General features: G+C 57.9%; 1 protein-coding gene across 2 annotated transcripts in view; it reads right to left on the bottom strand.

The window, feature by feature from the left end:
• The window catches only part of MDGA1 (MAM domain containing glycosylphosphatidylinositol anchor 1), a 45882-nt gene extending 32721 nt beyond the window's left edge, over positions 1–13161 (bottom strand). For both annotated transcript variants that reach the window (XM_040982960.1, XM_040982959.1), the window contains exon 1: positions 13095–13161. In XM_040982960.1, coding sequence (XP_040838894.1) covers positions 13095–13161 — 67 coding nt within the window. The remainder of the gene's footprint in view (positions 1–13094) is intronic.
• Positions 13162–16957: the final 3796 nt, after the last annotated feature.

The following is a 16957-nucleotide window of genomic DNA, read 5'->3' on the forward strand; positions in this document are numbered from 1 at the left end:
CTCCACTTCTGACCCAGCTCCCTGCTTGTGGCCTGGGAAAGCAACAGAGGACGGCCCAAAGCTTTGGGTCCCTGCACGCACATGGGATACCCAGAAGTTCCTGGCTTCTGGCTTTGGATCGGCTCAGCTCTGACTGATTTGGAAAGTAGGACCAGCAGGTGGAAGATCTCTCTGTGTCTTTCTTTCTCTCTGTAAATCTTCCCCTCAAATAAAAATAAAAAGATTTTTTAAAATTAAAAAAAAAACTGAACAGGTAACCTCTATCCTTCTGTGCTTCCATCCTTGATGTGTGGCCTGAGGTTTCTCCTACCCTCTCTGGACTTTGGGCTTCTCTGCTTACAAATGATTAGATTTGCCCTAAGACTCCTCTTGACACTGAGAAACCGCACCACTATGTCTTCAGCACCCTGGATAGGGCTTGACCCTGAGGACATGCTCAGTCAACACTGAGTTCACTCACTGAGCTCAAGTCCCGGCTGGTAGGGAAAGAGATATGGAGAAACACACAATATCATGAGACTGGTGCTCTGAGCTGGACCCAAAAGGTCCAGGGGGCACTCAGGGATGCAGGATAGCCCCATCACAACCCACGGGGCAGACTTCATTCCTGGAAAGGGAAAGTGAGCAGGATTCAGCCAGCCTCATGGCCCATGCTCTGGACCCGCACTAATCCTGCCTGCAGAGAAAAAGGGCAGTTGCCCAGTGTCCAAGTTAGGTAGAAATGACCATGTCCCTCACGGTAGTGCCCCTGGAGAGCCCCTAGATTCTGAGTGTGATCACATTGACCACCCCTGCCCATCCCTGTCCTCCACAGGTGCAAGGCCCTATCGATCCTTCAGGAAGCACTTGAATCCTATCAGGAAGGTCTTAGGGAAATTGACAGATTGGAGCTCCGGTCAGAGTCCAAGGCAGTGCATGAGCAGCTCATGGGTCTGCCGGCCACAGGGGAGGCGGGCTCGGCAGAACAGGCGAGACGTGGACTCCTACATGATGCAGCACGGCTGTCAATGCCCCAGAACTAACTGCATCAGGGCACCAGCCCAGCCTGCGTGTGCCTCGTCCCTGGTGCCCCACTCTGCCATGTCAGCTCACGCTGCCCGTGTACATGGTGAACCATGAGGGCTGGGAAGTTAATAGCCAGCAGCAGCCCTCAACTCATGACAGACGGGAGCAGGTGTATGCTGGACCCAGCTCCCTCGCCTTCTGGGGGCACCACTCTAAAGAGAGGATCTCATACAGCGTCCTAAGTGCTCCCCCAGTGGGGCATACTGGTAGCCAGCTTGCTAAGGCACATTTCCCTGGTTTCCTTTGCTTCCCTGCTTCATGCCCCCATTTCTCTCCCAAAGCTTCCCAGGCTGACCCCACCCCCCAATCCCGCCTGTCAAATAAACCATCTGAACTTGATTCTTTATCTCAGAGTCTGCTTCAAAGGAATCTAACTTAAGACCACAGCCCAAGGTTTCTGTTGGGTCTCTCCCGTAGCCACCACCCAGAGCCAGCATCCTGCCTAAGGCCTAACTCTCCTTCCTCCATGCACCACCCCATGGAAACCTCCTCACCTGAATTCCATCCTTCAAGACCCAACTCATCTGCTCTGGGCCACCAGGCTGAGAGCTGCCAGGCATTCCCAGAGGAACCTTCTGGAAACAGCGGTAGTGTTGCCTCTGGCTAACTTGTCAGTAAATGCAAAGTGCAACCTGCAGGCAGTGTGACAAGATGTCAGACCTGCTAAGGACTGGCAGTCACTGCAACTCATGCCACCAAGCAGGCCACCTTCCCACTTTCCACCGTTTCTGCCAAAGGCTTCTAACATTTAATCAGGCAACCTGGATCCTGAGCAGGTTTCAGACACAGTGACACTTGAGAATCAGAAATGAAATTTGTAAGGGCAAGGGAAGGATCACAGAGCTGCAGGCATCACATGAGCTCCTACCCAGCCTGCAGACATGCTTCTCTTGAGCCAGTGAATGAAGATTGGGAGAATAAGGAAGACCCTCCCCCCCAGCTCTGGAGTCTCTTGACCCGGCTTTGAACTTCAGCCTTGGCAACTACTTGCTGTGTGGCCTTGACAAGCCATTTGCCTTGCCTGGGTTGCTCTTTCGGTCACTTACAGCCACTACTGGCCAGCAGATGAGCTCATCCCTTGCTGCACCCTGTAGCTCCTTCTCAGGGCCTTCCGTTTCAGAAAGGAGAGTGACACCAATCCTTGGCTGGACACTGACTTCTGCCTCATGGGCTTGTGTGCTTTTCTGGAAGTCCAACTGGCCTCCCAAGGTTCCCCTAGACCAAGGTGAGGGAGTCACTGAGCAAGCCATGTGAGCATGGCCTGCCGGGCGACCGAGAGATGAGCTAGGGTGCCCCGCCCCCATCCCTGGTGTCTGACACATCCGTCTCTGCTCCCAAGATCAGGAGGCTGTTTGTCCTGTTTCCACACAGCTCCCCCGCTGCTGCAGCCGAGAGGTGCCAACCGAGGAAATCAACAACCCACGCAAGTGCCAACAGCCAGGCTGGCGTGGGACAGACACAAGCAGAGAAGACACACAGGCAGACAGGAAGTGGGCAGCCCCACACTGGTCACTTCCCCTCCCTGGGTCTTACTCTCCTGCAAGGTGCTTTGTGGGCATCCTCAAGCAGCTGAACTGCCCCAGCCTGACCTGGGCAAGGCTGGCATGAGTGGCAGGGCAGGCAGGGGGTGGCAGTGTTCACATCCATTGGATCTCCTTTCATTCCAGAAATGCCAGATGAAGGCCGATGCTGTGGTGCAACGAGCTAAGCTGCCGCCTGGGGTGCTGGCATACCCTAAGAATGCCAGTCCAAGTCCTGGTTGCCCCACTTCCCATCCAGCTCCCTGCCAATGTCCTGTGGAGCACAGAGCACCTAGCTTTATCCTGGCCCAGCTCTGGCTGTTGTGGCTATTTGAAGAGTAAACCAGAAGATGGGAGAGCTTTCTCATTCCCCTTGCCCCCTTCAAAAATGAAAATTGAGGGCCTGGCGCAGTAGCCTAGCGGCTAAAGTCCTCGCCTTGCAAGCACTGGAATCCCATGAGTGTCAACTGTGATCTTAGCTGCTCCACTTCCCATCCAGTTCCCTGCTTGTGGCCTGGGAAAGCAGTTGAGGATGGCCCAAAGTCTTGGGACCCTGCACCCACGTGGGAGACCTGGAAGGGGCTCCTGGCCAATGAGGCCACTTGGGGAGTAAACCAGCAGATGGAAGATCTTCCTCTCTGTCTCTCCTCCTCTCTGTATATCTGACTTTGCAATAAAAATAAATCTTAGGAAAAAAAAAAAGAAAGAAAAAAGAAACCTATCCCAGCTGGCAGGTCTGACCTCTGATATTCCTTGCTTTTTCCTGCCTGGAATGTGTTACAATCACCGGAATTCCAGCAGCCCTTTGGGGGGCCTCAAGGCAAAATTCTCCAAACCATACTTGGCAGCACCTGAGATATTTTTAGACAGCTGAGGTCTTAGTTCCAAACCATGCATTCTCTTCTGATGGCACTTAGGCCCTGGGAGGTTTCAAGGTTTCCCAGGTGACTCTGGCGTACAGCCAAGTTCGAGGACCACCCTGCCAAGACAGTAGAGCGCCAAGGGGAGAGGAACCTTGGATCGCCCAGCCACTGGGGAAAGCTAACCCTTGTGTATCAAGCCTGCAAGCTCAGGTTTGTTCCCATCTGCAGGGTGTGACTCCTAGTGGGGCTTCACGCTGTCCCTTCAAGGGGGGCTCAAGGGGTTCCTGAGGAACACAGCCAGCCCCCAACACCCTGAGGGACCTCACATGGCAGGTGGGGGGCGGGAGATGGCAGTGGCCAGAGCTGAATACAAATTCTGACTCCAGCTACCGTAAGCAAGTTACTCAGCTTGAGCCTTGGTACCAGCTGGAAAACAAAATGCATTTTCCCTCCCAACTGTGAGCTCCTAGGGGTAGGGCAGGGTGTGTGTTGGGGTCGGGGGTGGGACTGTAGGTGCCATTCACTTTGCAGCCATCACCCTTCCATTTAGTAGCTGCTCGTTAAACACTAGCTCGATGCTCCCTGTCTTGCCACTAGAAATGGCTAGGGATGTCCAGCTGCAAAGTGTTCACTGCATTCTAAATGAAGCAGGGAAGAGAATGAGCAAGAGGCCCACCTTTCAAAATCATTAAAAATCAATGAAAAACTTGGGGCCGTGATTGTGAGGCAGTGAGTGAAACATCTGTCTGTGAGGCCAACAACCCATGTGGGTGTCAGCTCCAGTCCTGGCTGCTCCACTTCTGACCCAGCTCCCTGCTGACGCACCTGGGGAAGTAGCAGAAGATGATCCAAACACGTGACCCTCTGTATCCACATGAGATCCTTATGCATCCAGGGAGACCTCGATGAAACTCCTGGTTCCTGGCTTTGTTCTGGCCATTGCGGGTGTGTGGGGAGTGAACCAGCAGATGGGAGATCTCTTTCTGTCTGTGTGTGTCTCTCCTTCACTAACTTTGATCTTGAAATAAATAAATAGATATTTAAAGAAAAAAAAGAGAGAGAGAGATGACAACTGCATTTCCAAGGCATTCTCTTTCTGTCTCTCTAGCCTTTGGATTGGAAGCCCCTGGGTTAGAAGCAGGCAGGGGGGCTACTTCCCAAACCTTCCAATTAGTACCGTTCAAGTAGAGTTGGCCTCCTCATACTACAAAAAAAAAAAAAAAAAAACTGAACTAAATGGGATTTTTTTTAAAGACCCAGCTGAGCTTGGTTGAAACTAAGCTTGGGCAGTGACCTGTAAAATCAGACATGCTCCGAAAGGCCCAAGGGAGGGGGATCCACATTCTGGCCTGACTCATCCAGACACACTGTCTACACTGGCTGTGCCCAGCTCTGCCTCTGGGCCAGCGCAGAGGAAGGACAGCGGGAGGCTGAGGAGGGGCAGGCAGTTGCTATTGAAAAAGGCTCTGCAGGTGGTACAAGACCTGGACCACCTCCCTCCATAGCCTCCCACCCTCCTGACAGTCCAGAGTCCCAGCTGAGATTCTGGGACAGGAAAGGACCCAAACAGGGCCTGGGGTGGAATTCCCAAAGCTAGCCAAGTCACTGCCCCCGACCCAGTCACCCAGCCTGGCACTGCCAGCTTCCTACAAGCCAGGGCCTAGGTTTAGGTGAGGGGAACAGCTTGTCACTCACCCCTCCCTTCTTAACCACATTCCTCCTGCTTGCATCCAGCCCCAGTTTCGTGACCATCTGTCCATCACCTCTGCTCTTGTGAAAGGAAGTTCCTGTGGAAGGGCAGGCAGTTACAAAGTGCCGCCCCACACGAGGTCATCGTCGTCATTCTCACTGACAAAGAGTGTGCCTGAAGCAGCCTGCCAGCTGCAGACCAAGGCTCAGCAGGGCACGGCTGCTGGGCAAAGAGCTCCCAGCTGCCCTCCTGGCCCTCTCCAGCCGTGTCTGCCCATCTGCGTCCAAACCTCCTTCCTTTGTGGCTTCATTCTGCAAAGTGCAGCCGTTGGCCAAGGCAGCTGCGTCACCAGGAGCTCCTGAGAAATGCAGAATCCAGGGACCAGAACTACGGCACAATGGATTCAGCCGTCACCATCACCTTATAAACACCAGCATCCTATTTGGGTACTGGGCTCAAATCCTGGCTGCTCCACTTCCAATGCAGCTCCCTACTAATGTGCCTGGAAAAGCAGCAGAGGATGCCCCAAATCCTTGGGTCCCTGCACCCATGTGGGAGACCCAGAAAAAGTTTCTGACTCTTGGCTTTGCCCTGGCCCAGCCCCAGCTATTGCAACCATTTGAGAAGCAAACCAATAGCTGGAGGGTCTCTCTCTTGCTCGCTCTTGCTTTCTCTGTAACCTTGTCTTTCAGTAAGTAAATTCATCTTGAAAACACAAACAAGAAAGCAATGCAGAATCAAGGCCCAGCCCTGGCCCTAATGATTGAGCCTCACATTTTCTCATGGTCCCAGGGGCTTTTTTTTCTCATCCCCAGGGTAGATCTGAAGGTAGGTAGGTCTATGCTACTGGTGCCCAAGTGGGCATTCCCTAGACCCCCTTTCTCCTCCACTTCTCATAGCCCTACCCCCAGGACCACCATCCCAGTCCTGGTCTCATCTCTTCCCTCCTTCTCCACCCAGCCCCTAAACAACTAGTGTATGCTAGAGCCCTGGCTCCAGCCCCGTTCCTTCCTACTTATTCCTGGCAATTTTATTCCACCTCCTACTGTCAACCCCCATAGAAATGCAGGTGGAGTAAGATCATTCTCTTCAGAGTGGAGCTCTCTCCTTCCAGCCCCCATAGACGTCTGCCTGACCACCAATACCCACCCCACTCCCTGCCAACACCCGACAAAGGAGTCCCACGGAACTCCACAACTGTCACTGCCACTAGAATGAGCTTTTGCTGCTTCGCTAGGTACCGTGCACTCATCGGATTGTTGCATACTTGTCATAAGCTCACATGGCAGACACCACCATCTCCAGTAGACAAGCCCTGGAGCCCCAGCTGGGCCAGCAAGGTGTCTTTGGGGTCTCTTACTGTGGGGGGCACACTGGACTCCAAACCAGGGTCCCCCAAGCCCCAGAAGCCCAGACTCCTAACTACTTCTACTCACTGCCCCAGGCCTGTGTAACCTGCGCGAGGGGTGGGGGTAGCTTCTGCTCCAGCTGTGGCCTCTGTGTGTCCCCTTGGCTGTCCGCGGCTCCCACCCCTCGCCCAAGCCCTTCTCCTAGACACTTTCAGGGCCAGCCTTTTTGCAACAGCTTCTAACTGGCTCCCTTCCCAGCCTTCCAGTCTGCCCGAAGGATTCTATTACAAAGGTGTTGGTTCATGTTCCTCTGCTCAACACACTCCAGCCCCACCCAGAGCCACCCGGAGCCACCCAGAGCCACCCAGAGCCCCACCCAGAGCCCCACCCAGAGCCACCCGGAGCCACCCGGAGCCACCCAGAGCCACCCGGAGCCACCCAGAGCCACCCGGAGCCACCCAGAGCCCCCAGCAGCACTTTCAAGACTCTGGACATCCAGCCCCACTCCTCTCTATCTAGCCTCCTGCCCCTCGCAGTTCCAGCATCACCGGACTCCTTGTTGCTGCCTACAGAGCATAGCGCACCTACCCCAGGCCCTTTCCACTGACTTATCTCCTGTCTGAAACACACCACCTACAGACAGGACTCTTCCCTCAGCATCTCCAGGGCTCCTGCTCAGATGGCACCTCCTTGGGGCACCCCACCTCCCCTGCCTCAATCCCCCCACCACCACATACATACGTGAACCAACAGGGCACCACTCCCTGTCCTCTAACTTGCTTCCTCTGCTTCCCAGCACACATCACCACAGGCTGCACGATCACTGACACCTTTGCCACTTGCGTCCCCTTGACCTGTAGGTGACTGCCTAGTCTTGCTAGGCACGGTCAGGGCTGCCAGCTGAATCTGCACCGCTGTTTGTTGAACCCCTCTACTTCGTGGATTTGCTCCCTCCTGGTCCACTCTCCTAGCCACTGCCCTGGCTCCAAACCCCACTTTAGCTCCTCACTGGGCCAGTCAGCACACAGTCTGCATGGCTAGTTGGCCAGTAACACAGCTCACACCCATCCAGGTCCCTGCTTAGGGCCCTCCTGGTGGTGTTCTTGAAGCACAGGCTCTGCAAACCACCACTCTGAGTCCAGTCACTTGAGCTACTGACCGCACCTCTGTGAGCCCTCGGCTGCCCCATGGACAAGCCGACCAATGAACCAATCGCTCAAGCAGCCGTGCTAAGAGCTGGAAGATAATGCATGGCTGTGCTCTCAGCCCAGGTCCTAAGTGGCATTGATTTGCATTATTCCTTTACTTTCCCAACACTAATGGGCCCAGGTGCCTTTCAGCCCAACTGAGGAAGCGGCCATCCCTCCACACGCCCAGCTTCTTCAGCCGCTGCCCGGGATGTCCTTCTCAGCACTTAGGTCTGTCTGTCAAGGCCAGACCGATCACGCCACAGGGCCTCGGAGTGATTTCTTCCCTCTTCACATTCCCACAGCCCTTAATCTGCCCTTGCCACGTGGCATTTATCAGCACTACCTTGTCTGCAATCCCCTGGCCAGTCCATCCATCTCAGCGTCCCTGCCAATGGCCCATGCCGGGTCCTGCTCCAGCTGGGGACTCGGTAACTGGCTAAGGAATGGTGAGTGGGAGGCACGCACTGCTCTCTGGCACCTCGGAGCCAGAAGAAGGAAGATCCACGGGGATGGATCCTGGGAGACATGCTGTGCAAGCTGCAGCAGGCCACTTCAACTCTAGGGACCTAACGTTCTCACACATTACACAGGACAGCGCGGCCCTATTGTGCCAACCTCTCGGAAGGTCATGGGAATCGGAGGTGACAGAGATGGGAAAATACCGGTGGCCTTTATGCACCTACAAGGGCCTATTGTTCTAACTCACAATCCCCTATAGAGGGCTCGTGCCTCTTCACCCAAAAAGATGCCCGAAAGAAAACCATCACCAAATACAGGATGGGGTTCGAGTGAGCTTCACTTTCATACACTTTCACGAACTTGATCATTGTCTTACACACAGCATGTGTGTTACTGATAGAGTTAGGAGATTGCACTATCAAAAGAAGAAGACGACGACATTTCCTTGAACAGAAAATTGCTCTTGCCTCCCATCTTAGCATTTAAATGTCACAGGGACCCTTGGTTTCTAGCATCTTCCATCAGCAGAAGTATGCTTGCAAAGCATTAGGGAGAAGATGCAGAAGCGGGCCCAGTGTCCAGGGATGGGGTGGGAGGCCCTAATTCCTCCCAGGGTAAAGAATTAGAATAACTCGCCAGCCTCCAATCGGACGAGGCCTGGGAGCCCAGGAAAGGCAAGAAGCAATGTGGCGGCCAAGCCCTCCCCCTGCTGGCCACATCTGGAGTGGCAGTGCCAGCCCCGCCAGGCAAGGCCTTTTCGCAGCAGCTCCACACACGCGCTCCACACTTGGGGTCAGGTATCCAGAGGCAGGCAGCAGATGAGGCAGTCTTGTAGCAGGACTGAGTGACTCCAGGTTCCTTTTCCTGTGTCCCTCGTCTTCACCACCAGCCCCTGACCCAACCCCTGTGAGTCCTCTATGCAAAGTTAGGAGTGCGAGTGGAGGAGGAAGATGGGGATGAAGAGTGAGGAGGGGGTAGTTGTCCACACTCAACCTCATTCTTCTCAGCTGCCCCCACCCCTTGGCCTCCTGGGCAGCCGGAGAAGCCGGGGCTGCTACCACGCTCAGATTTCCACCCCCGCCCCCAGGTATTGATTCCCTGCATCATTCATTTGCCGGGTCTTCGTCTTCGCGGCGGCGGCTGGGATTAGCTCCCTCCATTCTCCCCCTGGACCCCCGCCCCCGCCCGTCCCTCCATGTTCCAGCAAAGCAGAGCTAATACCAGGCTTTCCATGCGGCTTTGCCACCCAGCCCCAGCAGCTCATCGCCAGGTCTGGCCAATTACACACAGGCCTTTGCACGACTCCAGCGTAGCCCCCCCAAGGGGGCTTTCCTGGAGGATCAAATCCACTCCTGCCAGCCCCCCTGCCTTCATCCCCAGCCCGTGGCATAAGGAAGGGACTTTGTGATAACCACTCCCTTCTCCCACCGCCCCCCCGCAGGCTGGCTCATGGGCGGATATCAACTGGAGCTGGGGAAGACTGACAACGCTGGCAATGCAAGTCAGACAAGGCAGGCCTGCGGACACTCTCACTCCCCCTCACGCAGTTTCTCAGACTGGGAAGGAAGAAGAGGCAGAGGTGTGTGCCTTCCTGAGTCCGTGTAGAGAACCTTCTGTTCGCCAGAGTTGCCGGATGTGGACAGCTGATGTCAAGACACAGGGGGGACCCCTGGGAGCAACCTCAGGTGCCCACCACACCCAGAGCAACAGCCACGCGGCAGGCGGGCACGGGAGACCTGCTTCCTGAAATACCTTCACCACACTCCCCAGAGGAGGGGAGAAAACCTGACTTGGTGATAATTCTGTAAGCTATGTTGCTCTTGTCAAATTATTCAACATCTGTCTTCATGTTCCCACAAAAATTAGCATAGGATAGTAGTTTCTGATGACACCTTTGGTGAAATATTTTGACTTCCACCAGTAAGTTGCAAACAACCTGTCTTAAGGATAATGTCAATTCCCACTCCTGCATATTAAATAATCCAGGGGCTTGATGTGTTTTCATAAGGGAGAGGAATCCCACCAGCCTATCCCCTGGCTAGAAGCCGTGCGCTGTATGCAGAGAAAGCCAGCGCACCAGAGGGGGTGGTCTGCCCATGCTTTTCTCACCCACAACCAGGCCCCTCGTGCCAGCCCAGCCCAGCCCAGTCCCTCTGGCCTGCCATAAAGCAGCTTATGGATCCACCCAGAGGACAAACAAACTGGGCCAGGAGATCAAGCAGCAAGGAGCGCGCGGGGTCTGGCTCCAAATGGACCATCTGGCCAGGCTCTCGGCTGCTTAAGCATCTGTGCCCCAAAGAAGAGTGAAGCCACCTGGCCACGCTGAGCTTGACTCCCCAGCTCCACTGCACACATCAGCCCTTGTGGACGGCAGGTGGGCAGAACTCAGCTGGCAGCAGGCATGGGGCTCCCCGCACCTGTCCCCCCCACTGCCCCTCCACACCTCCTTAGGTGGAGAGCTTGACAGCCCAGGCCAACATCGGATGGCTGGGCTTGTCCTCGTCCTGCTCTTCCTCCCTCCCCGCACTTTAGCCTCCATATTCCTCTGTCCTGCCCTCAGCCACACGGGCCTGGGCACAGTGGAGCCAGGTTCCCCCCTCACAGCCCAGGCAAATGCTTTGCTCTCCAGAGTAAGAGACCCTCTTTGCTGGGACAGACAGGGTTTCCATAGCATTTCCTCACCATTCCTCCAACTAGGACTCTTCATTCACTGAACACCCATGGGCCAAGCTGCTACTGTGTGCTGGGTGTCATGCCGGGCGCTGGACACAGATGATGGACAAGAGTGACCCCACACACACCGGTCCCTACATGTTATTCTCACTTTCTCAAGCTGCTTCATCTGCTTTGGGGGTAGAAAGCAAGGGAGCAGCAGAAGTCCCGATCCCAGCCTGCATCCTACTTCTGAAGCCCGTGTCAGTCCCTTCTGCAGTCATTGCACTGGGCACTTGGCAACCTCTTGCTGTCCTTGTCCTCTTGGAAGATCGTCCCCTCGCTCCATCCAACCCAATAATGACCCCCTAGCCAGTCTTCCCACGGTCCCAACCTTTCCCAGGGCCAAGCTCTGGAAGAGAAGGTGGGCATGATGTAGTGGTCTGAGAGCCAGGGGCTGGTCCCAGTGCGTCCACCTCGCTTTGATTTACTATGAGTGAGAGCAGCTGGGATCTGGGCACAAGGGAGAGGATGCAACATTCAGAGAGGAAGAAATCTGGTTGGAGACCAGTACTCTGTCCCCCAGCCCTTGCCCAGAGAAAGCCCTGGGGCCCATTTGGAGTGGCGGGGGTTGGGGGGACTCCCTGGGATAAGGAAGGCGTGAGGACATGCAAGCAAAGCTGCATAACGGGAAGCATACTTTGGACACATAACCTGAGACAGGAAAGAGCAGGTGGGGTCGGCCTAAAGATGCACGGAGCATGGGGTGTTGGGGGTGGGAGGGCTCTCCATCATTGGTGAGGGCCCCCAGGGGGAGGACAAGCGCCCCACCTGCTTCCCACTCTGAGCACTTCTAAAAGGGCATGGTGGCGCTGCTGGGAAATCTTGGGGAGGAAGGAAGGAAGAGGACTCCCCAGTTTTCCTCCATTCTGTGGGGGCCACCACCTCCAGCACAATAAGCCTTCTCCCCACCACTCAGCCTCTCCCAGTCCTGCGGCATTCTCCCTCCTCCCTGCCTTTTCTGGCCCCTGTGCAGTCAGAGACACACAAACTAATTAAGAAGCTGAGTTTGGCCAGATGCCTGGGCCAGCCTCACCAGGGAATTAAGCCCAAGTCAGATAGCTGGGCAAGGCTGGGAGCACGCCACCTCCGGAAGCCTTTCAGGACACTCCTTTGCACTGACCAGGGCCAGGCCCTGGCGCACCAGCACCTGAGGCTGGCAATGGGAGACAATACCAGGCTTCTGCCAGCCCAGACCACAAGTCAAACTCTGCCCCAGTCTGCAGGGGAGGGTGACTGAGCGATACACCGCGCTAACGGAGCAGAGATGGGTGCCCAGCCCAGCTGCTCAGCATGGAAAAGACACCTATAGGAAGCCACTTTGTGGTCAGGAGACGGCCAAGTGACAGCTGCCCCACGCTGGAGATGGACTTTCTGAGCTGGGTGGAGGCAGGCCCCCGGGGAAGCCCTGGGGACCACAACGGAACAAGCAAGGCGTGGGGACATGGGAGCAAAGCTGCCTAGCGGGAGGCATACTTTGGACAAGCAGCCGGATGGGTGCATGTGGGTCTGTGTTTCCAGGGAGGGCGGCTGAATCTGTATGTGTGTGTCTGCGTGCGCGCGCAGACACACACACACACACACACACACACACACACACACACACACGGAGAGAGAAGGTGGGGCTGGGGTTCCATAGCTGGCAGCCCGACAGAGATGTGAACAGAGATGCCAGAGTCGTAGGCGCTGGAGCCAGAGGATGCCGGCATGCGCGCCGGCTGTCCAGAAGCTGATAGAAGAAGCGAAGCCGCAGCAACAGCAGGGAAGAAGGCGAGCCCGCCGCCTCGCCGCCGTGCTGGCAACCGGCTCGCCTGCAAGCCGCGCGCAACTCCCGTTCGCGCTTCGTCCGACTTCCACTCCCAAGGCCGAGCCAACGGAGGGACGAGATTTCATGCAACCAGGGCTGCCCCGGCCATGGGCGTGAGGTCGGCCGGCGTCTCCAGGGCCGTTTGGATGGTCTCAGGGACCCCAAGTCACGTACTCCCTGAGTAGGGTGTGGAAAAATGGGTTCCTCTCCGAGGCGCTCCCCCCAACCCCAGCTTCACCAGCCAGACCCCACGCCCCGTGCCTGTACTCCGAAACCGCGAGCTCGGTCTCTCCGCGCCCGGGAGAGGGCGGGGACGCGGGCACCCACTCCCGAGTCCGAGCCGAGGTCTCCACCAAATCCCGGCAAGCGCGCACTTTGCGCCTCTTGTAAAGTTTCCGCGCGGGGCCGAGGCAGCGTGGGGCGGGAGGCGGGCTCTTACCGTAGACTCCTTGTCCCCGACAATGAAAGGGGATCAGCGCCAGAAGTAGAAGGCAGGTCACCTCCATCTTCACGGCCCGTGCTTCATCCCCGCGAGGCGGCGTAGCCCGAGAGTCGGCGGGGGGCGCATCCGCCGGGGTCCCGCGAGGCCAACGTTGTTCCACCCCGTGTCCCCAGAGAGACGCTGGAGCAGGGGCAGCGGCGGCGACGGCGGCCCCGAGATTGAAGAGGCGGCGGCTGCGGCGCCGGCAGAGACCAAGGTTCCTGCTCTGGTGGGGCCGCTGCCCGGGCGGGGACGCAGGGGGCGCTGGCCCGAGCCCGGGTGCCTCCGCGCGCCCGGCGCGGGCAGCCCAGTGCCCTAGCCCAAGATGCCCGGCCGCCCGAGCCGCCCCGGGCAGTCCGCGAGCGGTGCCGGGAGCCGCAGACCTCTCTCGGTGGATCCAACAGCCACGGGTGACTGACAAACTTGTCTCTTCCCCGCCCGGGGGCCGCCCTCCGCGGAGCCGTGGGCGGGGAGGCCGGGCTCGGCTGGGGCTAATCCTCCGCCTCCAGTGCCCCGGCCGGTGCGGAGGGTTCAGCGGTCCCGGCCCTCCCGAACCGGCAAGCCACACGGGCTAGGTTGGGCCGAGGGGACGAGAGCCACGCGTGCCCGGGTACGCGAAGTTAGCCGAGCCGTGGAGGGACCTGGAAGACGACTGGCACTCCTGGCGCCCCGCGGGAAATGTGGAGAGCAGTTCCAGGCGACAGGGACGCGGGAGAGCCGGGAAAGGAGGAAAGTTTGAGTCGTTTGAAATAAAAAAAAAAAAAGGCTTGGCGCTCTGGCCGAGGCCGCCGGCTGCGGCGCGGGTGCCGCTCGCCGCCTCCGCTCGCCGCGCTGCGCTCCCGCCGTCTGGTCGCCGCGCTCCCGCGCTCCGAGTCGCGGCCGGGAGAACCGCGCCGCGCCCCAAGTTGGGCGTCCCCGCCCCCGCCCGGCGGCCGGAGGGAGCCCCCCGAGCGGGCGGGGTCGGGCCGGGCTCCCGGGCGGCGCTCGGCTGCGGGCCGCGGGAGCGCAGCGCTCGCTCGGCAACTTGGGCTTCGCTGTGCTGCTTTTTCGCCCCACGGAGCTTTTTCATTCCGCGCTCCCCCGCCTCCCTCCGTCTCTCCCTCCCTCCCTCCCTTTTCCTCCTCCCTCCTCCCCGCGTCTCCTCGTTCGGTCTCTCGCTCTCCCACCCTTTGTCGCTCGCTCTCCCGTTTGATTCCCCTCCAGTTAAAAAAAGGAGCCAATTAAAGGCAGCCCAGCTCGCCCGGCCCAGCCTCTGTCCAATTTCCTTGCCTCCCCCAGGACCAATTAGAGAAAACAAAACAGGGTTGGGGGAAGCAGTCTCTCTCTCTCTCTCTCTCTCTCTCTCTCTCTCTCTCCCTCCCTACACCCCCACCCTTTCCCCCTCCCCCACGTCTCTCCTCCCCGCCCCCCGCCCCCCGCCCCCCACACCCCTGGCAGGAAAATGTCAGAAAGCCGAAATGGATCCATCTATCCCGAGGACAGTGGCGGAGGGACGTGGGTTTCGGCGCGGGCTCTGCAGCCGCGCTCTCGCACACTCGCTCTTCGCCCGCCCTTGCACACCCAGACCGGCTCAGCCCGAGCCGGCTGCACAGATCGCCACGCGCTCGCAGTGCAAGCACGGCCGTTCGCTCCGGGGACGCCAGTCTGCAGGGCACCGCACACTTCATAAATGTTTTTGCACTTTGGGGAGGCGGGACCGAAACGCTGCTCGCAAGCACAGGCCGGGATGCCGGCAGCTCTCGGGTCCTGCGGGCGCTGAAGCCGGCCGCCTGTTGTCGGGGTGCGGGGCGGTCCACCAGGCTCCCAAATGCCCCAGCCCCCAGCTGGGCTCACGCCCCTTGCCAGCCTCCTGAGTCTCTCTCTGCAGGTTGAGCGCGGGGGTGGGAGGGGAGGGAGAGAAGCACAGCAGAAGCGGCTAGTGAAGCCGAGCACGGACTGGCGCGCTTGGAGCTTGTGCCCTGGCTGCGGCCCACAGGTTGCCAACAGGTTTGCCAGCCGGACTCCTCCGGCAGATCTCTCCCCAGCTCGCCCGTCTCCCCAATCTACCTTTCCCGGCAGGACCTTAAGCGCCCCCAGGACCGCACATCCTTCCGGGGCGCCAAGTCCGAACCCCCACCCCCTCCAGCCACCTGGAGTCCCGCACTCAGGGTCTCCGCCGCCCCAAAGACACCCTCCAGGGTAGGGATGGGGAGAGCGCGCTCATCGCAGCTGCCCGCGGGGAGGGGCGTAGGCTGACAGCGGAGCAGGCGGCCTCCCCCTTCGCCTCGTTCACGTCTCTCCACCCTAGTCCGGCTGATCTCACCTGCTCCACCTGTCGCCGTTATTTATCTCGGCGTGTGCGCCAGTATTGTATCAAGGCGGCCCGTGGGAGCGCGGGCTACCGCAGCAGCATACGAGCCAAGCGCCTGCCACCCCTGCTCCCCACCCCGTTCTGGGGTGCGCTGTGTTGACTGTGATGCTGGTTCCGCGGCTCAGCGCATTGCTCAAAACTCAGACCTACACACACCAACAAGGAGTTCATTTTTCTGCCTGTATTGAACGCCTGACTTTGAAGATAAGAATACACCCGCCTTTCTCATGTCCACTTCCTGCCGAGTCTCTCCTCCACCCCGCCCCGCCTGGAGCCTTCTCAGTCGGCTGGGTGGAGATGCAGGTGCCCAGAGGGGCCGGTTCACAGGGCCGGCTGGTGCCAGGGGCGCCCTCTCCATCCTTCCGCGTCTGCAGCTCTCCAGCTTGCCCTCACTTGCTCGCACCTCCCTCCTCTTCCTTCACCTTACTGCTCTGTGGGTCTAAGATCCAAGGGGGAAAAAAAGAAAGAAAAAAGGCGATGGGGGGCTTGGGGGTGGAATCCAAACCTCGCAGAAGCCAGTGAGGTTTTTCCCAGGAATTAGAGAAGGATGCTCATCCCGCGGATCAGACGTGGGGGAACCTTCAACATAAGCCAAGCCTTTCAGCTCTCCAGCCCCCAACCATTACCCACCAGGGGGAGAAAAAAAACCATTTCCTGCTCCACGGAGATCCAGCGCTACGGCTTATTGCCACTTCCCACCCACCTCCCCTATCCCTTCGGAAAAGGGACACACACCCGCGCGCACACACACAGGGAGACCAAGAAGATGTGTGATGAGGAAGGGGCAGCAAGCAGCCGGAAGCAAAGGACCAAATGGGAGCTGGGCTGGCACCGCACATTTGTTGTAGCCACTGCACTTGGGACCGCTCCGCGCTGATTGTGTTAACAGTCTTAACACACTGTGCGTGATGCCGCCTCCCCTGAGTATGCCCAGCCTGCTGCCACCTGGGACAAAGCTCTGGGTCTGAAAGCTGAGAACACTGGGGCCTGACCAGTGCTGGGCTCCTCCTCAGGCCTTGGCTATCCCAGAGAGCTGTGAATGAGGTGGGAGTCGCTGTCTCACAGGAAGGTGGAGAGAAGGAAGAAGCAATGGTGACAGCTGACCCCACGGGGCAGGCATGGTGATGCGAGCTGACCGTCGAAGCCTCCCAGCCACAGGTGCAATAGGGTAGAAAAATTTAGTGATTCTTGTGACCACTAAGTAGCCTAACTGATATGGGTGGCATGGCTGGGAGCCCTTGTTCATCCTGCTGTTCATGCTACAAAGATGCATGAGTTTCGGTATCTAAGAAATGCTTTTGTAAGAGTATTTCCTGGGCCCAGCGCTGTAGCCTAGCAGCTAAAGTCCTCACCTTGGACGCACCAGGATCCCATATGGGCACTGATTCTAATCCTGGAGGCACTGCTTCCCATCCAGCTCCCTGCTGGTGGCTTGGGAAAGCAGTCAAGGATGGATGGCCCAAGGCCTTGG

This window comes from Ochotona curzoniae, unplaced genomic scaffold (genome assembly GCF_017591425.1).
Source record: "Ochotona curzoniae isolate NIBS_2020 unplaced genomic scaffold, NIBS_Ocur_1.0 contig_3819, whole genome shotgun sequence".
Taxonomy (NCBI): Eukaryota; Metazoa; Chordata; class Mammalia; order Lagomorpha; family Ochotonidae; genus Ochotona; species Ochotona curzoniae.